The following is a 10,722-nucleotide window of genomic DNA, read 5'->3' as shown; positions in this document are numbered from 1 at the left end:
GACTGAGTAGAGAATAAGATCCATTATACACTCGCTTACATATGCACATTCTAGACATCTGAGTAGGGATTACCTACTCAGCAGGGGACATGCGCTGCTGCACTGAGGAATGCAAACAAGCTAAAAAAAAACGTTGACCAAACATTTCATGTCAGAAGTAAATGCACATGTATTATAAAAGTAATGTAGTAAAATTTTGATACTGTCACTTTTTACGTCTACAAGCATTTGAGCAATGTGATTTTGCTCTGTTGATGGATTTAGGTGCGCATGTGCAGAAGAAAGAGTGCTAATACGTAGGCTTGATGTGATTGGTTGACCACTGACCCTGGGCATTGACTGCAAAAGGCTGGGCAGTTGATCCAGGCAATATGTGGAGTAAGCTGGATCAAGTGCTTCACACTGATCTGATCACCAATACTGTGAGCCAGGTCAGAAAGCAACCATCTGTCTAGAATCCAAACAAAGCCATGTTCATTCCTGTGAGCAAAGTGCAAAACAAGACTAAATGTAGGTTGCACTTGCTCACTGATGTCTGTAGTTCTTGGTTTAATAAGGTGTAGTGAACTACAATGTAAAAAAACGTTTGGTGCAAAATGTATGGCCCTACATGATATTCTTTACATCCTAATTTACATTTCTTTTCTAATAATTGGGTATTCTGTTATTTAGGGGAAACATTTTTTAATCTTGTGATGATGACATAATAGGTGATAAAATCAGCTTATGATTTGTAGCTGAAATGTGATGTTTGTTACTTACTGATATGACTGCCATGTTCTGAACTGTAACATTGTTAAATATGGCTGGCAGCTATCAATTGTCACTTCAAAGAGCTTCCCACAATTCTTAGTTTTTGTTGGGACTGTTAATTATGCTTTTTAAATCATATTTAGTATTTGACTTTTTTACCCCACCAGTTTAATCTATATTGCTACACCACCACACAGTATTATTTCATCACTGCCATTTCAAATCAAAAGGCAACATCCAAGTGCATTGTAATTGTTCTTTTATTACAGTACAAAACCCAAATGGAAAAAGTGACTATGGTGCAAAAAGATAAGTTCTGAAAACCTTCCCTCATAGATTAGTGAGCACAAGCATTCATAAAATATCAAGCAGATCACATTAACAAGTTTTGCATGATCAAATACATTTGCTTAAGCATGCGGTTCTTCCATGCTATTAATCCACTTTAATATCCCTACTATTCAACTGTATAGTGAATGGAACCATAAGCCTGTAGGTACTGTTTAGATTAAAAATTTAATTCAATTAATAAACTTTCTTGTACACTATAATGGAAAGTCAAATACCAGCAGCCAAAATGAAATGTAAAGCTACCAAATACATTTTTGTTTATGTGAAACAGAACATTTAAATTGATAAATATACTAAATGGAAACAAGACCTCCAACAGAGCAAACACACATCCAATACCCACAACAGCTTAAAATGTATTTAGTAATAAATGCTTAATTAGACAATTACATGGTATATATATGCAGATAAATACATTGTAAAAATATAAATTATGGTTACATTGCACATGAACACTTACAGAAAAGAAGTATAGTTTGTGTCTCTCACTTCATATAAAAATACAACTTCTTAAATTTCATGCAGTATATGTACACTTTTGTAACAGTGATGCCTTACATTGTTGCAATTGTTGGTGTTGCAACAACAATCTGGCACATCTACCCACCTTTCTGGATGTCTTTGCCATAAAAAAAAACTACAACCACCAGAAAGAAAGAACATAGAGATGAAAATCAATTCCTGGAAAATCAGTTCCTTTTTTGTTTTGATCACAAACTTTAACATCCTAAGGCAAATCTATTCACTAACCACACTCACTGTAGCTTGTACATCATGTTTCATGCATGTATTTGTGTAAACAACTTTTTTTTTTTCATCTCTCAGTATACTGGCTGAAGGATGAAAATCCATATTGAGAAAAAAAATTATAAAATAATAAAATTAAAATTAATCAAATAATAATAAAATTAAATTATCAGACAATATCTTACTCATTTTCGGTGTGAACAAATGTTAGAAATCAGTCACTACCAGGCAAATATGCTTTGAAGTGCACATCTATTTTTTTTATACTTAACACAGTGCACTACAAAATTTCATTTGCCTGTCCTTTTATATGTAAACATTACAATAAATTACTCTTGGCACCACAACTTGTAATGTAACCCACAAGTGTAATAAATGCATGAGGTTATGATATTGTTTTTAATGTCATCCATGATTTAAAATGTAAAAAAAATTAAAAAAAATGTACACACAGACCTGTGACAGCAAAGCCAATTCAGGTGTACATATAATCACACTGTAGTCAGAGCACATGAACTTCAATGTGTTGGAATACACACTGTATTTGTACCTCAATACTACAGTATCTCCACTGCAAATCCTTAGTACTACAGTATCTTAATTGCACATCCATTTAATTGCAGTTTATTTGCACGGTATATTTATGGTTATATTTACACACGTGGACAAAATTGTTGGTGCCCCTCGGTCAATGAAAGAAAAATTCACAATGGTCACAGAAAAAAATGGAATCTGACAAAAGTTATAATAAATAAACAATTCTAAAAAAAAAATAAACAAATGAAAATCCAACATTGATTTTGAACCATGGTTCAACAGAATTATTTTAAAAAGTAAATTTATTAAACAGGCCTGGACAAAAATGATGGCACCCCTGAAAATAATGTGACCAAAGGGATATGTTAAGGTGTGTCCACTAATTAGCATCAAAGGTGTCTACAATCATGTAATCAGTCAGTGGGCCTATATGTAGGGCTACAGGTAGTCACTGTGCTGTTTGGTGACATTGTGTGTACCACACTCGACATGAGCAAAGGAAAGATTAGAAAGAAAATTATAGACAAGAATGTTAAAGGTAAAGGTTATAAGACCATCTCCAAGCAGCTTAATGTTCCTGTGACTACAGTTGCACATATTATTCAGACATTTAGCATCCATGGGATTGTAGCCAACCTTTCTGGACGTGGCCGCAGGAGGAGAATGGATGACAAATCAAAGAGACGGATAATACGAATGGTAACAAAAGAGCCCAGAAAAACTTCTAAAGAGATTAAAGGTGAACTTCAAGCTCAAGGTACATCAGTGTCAGATCTCACCATTGGTTGTTGTTTGAGCCAAAGTGGACTTCATGGGACGACCAAAGAGGACACCATTGTTGAAAACAAATCATAAAAAAGCCAGACTGGAATTTGCCAAACTACATGCTGACAAGCCCCAAAGCTTCTGGGAGAATGTCCTATGGACAGATGAGACAAAAATGGAACTTTTTGCCAAGGCACATCAGCTCTGTGTTCACAGACGGAAAAATGAAGCAGATCAAGAAAAGAACACTGTCTCTACTGTGAAACATGGAGAAGGCTCTGTTATGTTCTGGCACAGGGTGTCTTGAATCTGTGCAGGGTACAATGAAATATCAAGACTATCATGGGATTCTAGAGAGAAATGTGCTGCCCTGTGTCAGAAAGCTTGGTCTCAGGATAATGACCCAAAACACCCAAGAATGGCTAAGAAACATTAGATTTCTAAAGTGGCCTTCTATGAGCCCTGACCTAAATCCTATTCAGCATCTTTGGAAGGAGCTGAAACATGTCGTCTGGAATAGGCACCCTTCAAACCTGAGACAACTGGAGCAGTTTGCTCATGAGGAGTGGGCCAAAATACCTGCTGAGAGGTGCAGAATCATTTGATAGCAGTGATTGCCTCAAAAGGTTGTGCAACAAAATATTAAAGTTAAAGGTACCATCATTTCTGTCCAGGCCTGCTTTATGAGTTTTTTTTTTTTATTCTGTTGAAGCATGGTTGAAAAGCAATGTCTGGCTTTCAATGGTTAATTTTCATAGCATTTTATTTATTATTAACTTTTGTCAGATTCAAGTTATTTCTGTGACCATTGTGGGTTTTTCTTTCATTAACTGAGGGGTATCAACAATTTTGGCCACGTGTGTATATAGGACATATTTTTCTATTTTTATTTTATGTTTGCTACCTGCACCAAGAGAGTCTTTGTTCCCCTGGTACTTGCCAAAAATAAAGTTCCGCTTTTGATTCTGAAGAAGCATGGCAATTTACCCCCCCCCTTTCTTTAGGGTACTTTGGGCAACAAATGATAAAATATGACATGGGTCCAGCAGTCTTCCATGTGTGTCTGTCATTCTGAGATAATTAACCATGATGCCCACCATATTGAAATCTGGGAATAGTGTGGCCACTATAGAATGGATTAGAACCAAAGCCTAACAGAGTGCCCTGGCACAAACACTTCTTATTACAAGGATAAGAAACTGTGCACATATACATTTGGAGTCTAACACACATAAAAGCTATAGTGTGGTTCACACCCCAGGATGGACATCATGATCACCCTTATTATCAGCAGGTAGTTTTACATGTGTATTACTGGGAAATAACCAGTCACTGGAGATAAAATAGATTACCAGTCACAAGATTTCCCGCCCACAGCAACCATACATGTCGTTTTTTGAAACTTTTGTAAAATTTAGTTCTGCATTACATGTATCAATCTTTGAACATACCTATAGCACTATATGACTGTGTGCACCGAACTGCGACGTCCATACAGAATATATATATACACACAGTGTGTTCTCCATAACTTGATGTATTAAGACCCATCTCTTATAGCACTTGATCCACTTACAACAAACACAAACGCATTCATGTAAGACTACATGAAGAACTGATCAATGTAAACTATATTCCTTATTATATTCCTTAGTGTGCTTGAATATTGTGACATAACTGAATGCTGAATGGTTTTCAGATAATCTTTTTTTTTTTTTTTGCTGAACACACAGGAGATGAAGAAGGAAGTGCATGGCATGGTTCTCAAGCTAAGCAATAACTAGGCCCTTTCTTTTGAGTTTTTAGCAAGATGTCCCTATGTATGTAGGCTTGTTTGCATACACTCCTACTTGATATTCTTGAGCAGAGAAGTTCGAGCATTGACCACTGCTTTAAAGGCATCTTCACTGCCTGGTGCAACACACTTGTCTGGATGCAGTAGCACAGCCAACTTCCTATATGCCTTGTTGACTTCCTCCCTATGAGTAAAAAAACAAAAAAAGCACAGGACTCAATGAAAGTATTTTCACTGACATATCTGAACCAATGACACCACTGAATAAATGAGAGATAGCAATAATAAATTACACTACTAGTGTTGTTTGCTGATTAAGCCTGTCTGTAAATGTATTATGTATTACTTCTCTGAGAACCTTATTAAAATGTGGAAAGACAATATAGGAATGACAACTGGATTGCAGTTTTTCCCATGAATCTAACATACATGATTACAAGTACCTGCCCAGATGCAAAGTATATCAGCCAACAAAAAGTATTAAGATTCTCCATTGGTGGATTAATGATAAACAAGAATTACAACATGGTGTAGTTGTTTAGGTAATTTAGGTATAAATAATTGTTTGTGCTAACCTTAATAAGATAAGATAATCCTATATTAGTCCCACAGTGGGGAAATTCTCAGTCAAATACAAAGCTTAGGAGCCCCTGTTCAAATGAAGTAATGTTTTGTTGATTTATAAATGTTAATTGCAATTACTGTTAATTTATTGGGGAAAAAATAAATTGTGGCATGTCATCAATTCCAGTCTTACAGGACTGAGCTCGCAATCACAGTTAGGTGATGTCCAAAATGTTATACACCAACTAAACAAGGTAATTAACTAAGGAGTTCAACCATGTGTAAAATCAAAACTGCACTCTTGTCATCAAATAAAAAAAAAAGAAATTAAATGCAGATACGTTTATATGTTTGGAAATATATAATTACATAGTTACAATATACAAGTTTGTTTCCTATAGAGGAAGAAAAAAATTATACTTCTCCGTTTTACCTTGTAGCCCCAGGCTTAACTCCCAGCATGTCCCAGCTGTCTTTGCTGCTGCGGATACGTCTAATGGTGTCAGCCTGCTCTTTGGTGAAGCCTATGCTGACCTCTGGGGTTGGCTTCTTTCCTCCATTCTCACACATGTCAGTTATAGAGGAGAAAAATGCCTGTTGAACAATGTTAACATATTAGAGATACACCAATAATTACTAATTAAATACTTGACACAAGGGCCCATGCTTGTTTCTTTGAAGACATACTTCTTTCATTATAATTTAGTATTTCTCCTATCATAAACACAATATCAACATCTTTATCAAACACTGCCTAAAATGTCAGAGTAAGAATTAAAATGTGTAAGAACACAAACCTGGAACATTTCACTGATGCCTTCACCACTCTGAGCAGATGTCTCAAAGTAATGGAAACCTCTGCTTTCTGCCCACAGCCTACCTTCACTTTCATCCACCACACGTCTTTTAGTTAAATCAACCTGCAGGAGTGACTGGATTAGTTAGATGGAAAACACTAGCTTTCTATTTCCAGTTTTTACAAGCCCTTGTTAACTGATAATTTACCTGATGCCACTCTAATACTCAAAGACAAATGACATACAAAGCAGTTTATATGCCAGTCATCTGATATATTTAGAGTGAGTTTTAGGTAGTAAATGTGTCTATCAGTCATACTTGATGGCTGATACAACATTATTACTTTAATCTACTATCTTCCTAATTAGTAAGCTAAAGGCTACACTGCTAGCAACATCTAAAAAAAAACTAAAAAAAACAAGCGATGCTGAAGCAAAGGTCATAGCCAGACAAGACAATGATTTAAAATTTGCATATTAAGTTTAGATTCTTTAAAAAAAAAAATTCTGCAAACTTTGCAGGGTTAATAAACTCACTGAGGCTAACTGAGCCAAGTGTATGCATTGTGATTGAATTTGCATCCCCGTTCTCTCCTCCTCTTCTAATACATAAGATGTATGACTGGAATACTATTTATGTAACATAAGTGCCAAGCTTTAACAATGGTTCGTTAAAAAAACAGTATTCTAACATATTAAACAAAAGGTGTTTAAGTCAAGGTTGGGGAACAAGGCAACTATTGAAGGGAAATTAATCTTTGGATTTCATACACAATACACTGCATATATAGTAATTCACTATAAAAAGACTAATTATAAATAATTTAGAAATGGTTGGAATGACTGACCTTGTTGGCACATACAACAAAAATAATGCTCTCCATGTTGGCTTGTGAACCCATCTCTTGCTTCATCTCTGTGAGCCAGCTGTCCAGGGCATCAAAGCTCTCTCTTAGACCCACATCATAAACCAGGATCACTCCCTGAGAGTCCTTATAGAACTCATTACGTACCTGGAACACCACAATGCGCATTTTCAAGAGTAGCACTGTACTCTATTTAACAATGTCACAGTAATCCATAACATGATTGGTTTTGGAAATCATGTCCAGTAATGGCAAGCAGTGTGTGCTTACAGTCACCGTGTTTATGTCACTAGTGTTTTTGTGTGTTCAATGCATGGATGGGTTTAAAAAAAAAAAATCCATCTGTGTCCGACACAAATGGTGAATATGGTCGCCTTGTCTTGTAAAAGCACAATACTGTGAGTGGACATACTGGACATTACAATGCAGGAATAATCATACCAATATCGCTTAAAATGAACAGAGAGGCATATTAATACCTCATAGAAGAAAGGATGTCCTGCCATGTCAAAAATGTTTACTTTTATTTCCCTGTCCCGTACTTGAACCCTTGATGGAGAAAAAAAATAAAATAAAATATATATAGTTAATATTAAAATTTATAATAATAATCATCATATAACAGTATGTTTACACAGTTTATTTAACAAAGTAATATACTGAGGGGTTCAGCATATTATTCAATTTTAATAATGAATAATAATCTTAAGTGATATTTGGCAAGTACCAGTCTCTAAATATGGAAACAGAAACTATATTCTAAAATACCACTAGGATTAAAAACATTAAAACAACGTTGTTTAACATATAAATAAAAAGAACGGTAATTTCCTTGACATAACCATATTACTTACTTGGTCACACCATAATCTATTCCGATTGTGGCCAGATATTTGGGTACAAATCGCTTCTCACAGTACCTTTTAATGATGCAGCTCTGAAAAAAAAGTACACCAGTACTGGTTATAATTAGAAACCACATCCGTCTCGTGTTTATACGTATGCTAGCGTTAGCTAAACCCAGAACAGGACTGTGCTGTGGGGGGAAAATAGGAACACAACCACTCAATAATAACAACAAATAGCTAGTGATTAAATAACTGAACACGAAAAAAAAAAAAGACGAAAAAGAAACAGAAAAAAAGAGGGAGATAAAATGACAGTTCACAAATCACAATTAGCGTGTTCTAAAAAGAAATAAGATAAGCATATGATATGGACGTTTGTAATATCTGCAGTAGGAATAATCATACCAACAGTCTAAAGTTAACCAGCTAGCTAGCTAGTATGCTAGGCACATACCTTCCCAACCTCTGCATTCCCGAGGCTGATAACCTTAACCCGAAGCGATTTTTTATTTTCTCTCCTTTTCTGCACATTCGTATCCATTTTCAGAAATGCACTCTCAGTGCCAAGCAAAAAGTATTGAATCTGACAAGCGGTTCGCTAGTGCGGCTACCGTCACCTACCAACATACAGCCAAACACCGGTTACACTAGCTAGCTAGCGTTAGCTGAAACTACTAAACAAAATGAGATTTTAGTTAGCTAGCTAGCTAAAGCAACAGAAGGCATCTCGCTAAAACTAGGCTACTTATCGGACGTTTACTACATTGTTCGTAAGACTGGTTATAACAATTCAAAACATAAATACGACTTAGCACCACAGATGTGTCCAGGTGTTCCGTCAGCGATACTTTCATATGACCATAAATAGTTCCCAGGTCTAGATATATGCTAGCTAGCTAGCTATCTATAACAACCAAGCTAGCTACTAGCACATGTTTAACATTAAGATTTGGCGCAACAGATTCATCGCACTAAGATATAAAATGTAAACTATTTAAAAGAGATTTTCCTATTAATGCATTCGTGAAATAATACAGAGTAATGCAAAATTAATAGAACAACAACATAACCTGAATTTGAATGAAAAAAAAACAACTAATAGAGTCAAACTGAGCCAACACGGAATAGCGTTCCTATGGCAACGACGGCAGGTTACAATAAGAATAGCACATTCGACAAAATAAACTAAATCGAACCAAAATAAATCAGTAATCAAATTAAAAGTATAAAAGTAAAATATTGAAATAATTTAAAAATGTGGTATTACTGTTTAATTATATATATTTTAAATTAAGACCAGTGAAAATAGCTGGGGAGGGCATGGCCATAGGATAGATGCAGAAGTGGGCTGGATCTACAGTGGATGAAAGTTAACAGTTATGTTAGTCTGACTTGTGGACTTCAGGCTCTCCAAACAAACTCTTTTACGCTTAGAATTAGAGCATTGACATTAAATTGCATAGAGGCTTTAATAATACTGACAGCTGGAAAGATGCCACTGCAAAGTCTTCCAAATCTGCCAAATTTACCAAGTCTTCCAAGTCTTCTGCGTTTTCCAGGTCTTCCAAGTCTACCAAGTCCTCGTGAACTCTTACTGGACTGCAGCACTTTGTTGGACCATCAAGTCTGGGGTGGTGAGAAAATATAGAGTTCTTTATTTTTCCCATCATCTGCTCCTGTTAAAGTTGCATGCCATGCCTTTTAAGTTCAGTTACTGTTAATTGACAGAACTACAGACATTTTAGGTTTTGTAACATGAAAGTACTTAAAATAATTTAGTTTAAATTATCCTATAACTACAGCAACACTCAGCTGTGACCCATGTGTGACCAAGCAAAAAATGCAACCCGTCATATACAAGCTGAAACTGAATGTGGATAAATGTATGAACTATATGAACTACATGAATGTAAACTGTATGAATGTTTAAACAGTGCTGTACTTGCAAAATCAATAGATTTGACTGCAATGGAGATAGATGTTTTTTTCCTTCTAAAACTGTATCCAGATTATCTCTGAGCCATTTCACATGTCAAGGATCAGTCGCTTGAGCCTCTGCTATGGTAAATCCAGCACACAGCGAAAATGGATTTAAAATGCAGTTGTGTAGCAGTTTATTTTACTTTATTTTAGAAATTAGAGTAAAAATGCAGTTTTGTTTAAAATAAAAAAGAGTTAAATGTAAGACTTCCTTTTTTGTTTAATTATTAAATGATTAATTTACCGATTATGATTTATTTTATTTTTTTACAAAATTATGAAACAATATATTACAAGGCAAAGCAATAAAAACTTAACAATAACATATTATACATATACTTTGGAGGTTACAATATACAACATACTGGGGAAATAAACTAATAAACTTGTACAAAGACGTGTGACAACAAAGCGTGTCCATTGGTCTTTTTTTCTTATCAATATGGGCATTAAAAAATGCATTGTCATCTCAATTTATGATTGCTGAATTGTCAAGACGCATTTAAACAAGTTTAAGAAAACAACCATGACAGCCTTAGTTGGAATGCAGTTCATAACAAAGAAAGATTCACTTAGATTATTCTGTCTCAGAACTGATAAAGGGGATGGGGAACATTAAATATACGCAGCTATTCCAGAATAAGGGGAGTTGGGATTTTTTATTTGATTGATGTTTGGCTACACCAATCGCCTGTTGTCCTTCTCTCGGTCCTCTGTCT

The 10,722-nt window shown here is 35.2% G+C and overlaps 1 protein-coding gene across 1 annotated transcript; it reads right to left on the bottom strand.

Moving 5' to 3' along the window:
* Positions 1-995: 995 nt before the first annotated feature.
* On the bottom strand, positions 996-8,984 carry dnajc27 (DnaJ (Hsp40) homolog, subfamily C, member 27). Its single transcript, XM_072689888.1, has 8 exons — positions 8,839-8,984; positions 8,478-8,640; positions 8,030-8,112; positions 7,655-7,724; positions 7,158-7,322; positions 6,310-6,432; positions 5,946-6,106; positions 996-5,132 (listed from the first exon to the last, which is right to left on the bottom strand). Exons 2-8 carry the CDS (start codon positions 8,562-8,564, stop codon positions 5,000-5,002), a joined length of 822 nt encoding a protein of 273 aa, XP_072545989.1. The 5' UTR covers positions 8,565-8,640; positions 8,839-8,984; the 3' UTR covers positions 996-4,999.
* Between the last annotated feature and the right edge of the window lie 1,738 nt (positions 8,985-10,722).

This window comes from Salminus brasiliensis, chromosome 10, assembly GCF_030463535.1.
Source record: "Salminus brasiliensis chromosome 10, fSalBra1.hap2, whole genome shotgun sequence".
NCBI lineage: Eukaryota > Metazoa > Chordata > Actinopteri > Characiformes > Bryconidae > Salminus > Salminus brasiliensis.
This window is presented reverse-complemented; position numbering and strand designations above follow the sequence as displayed.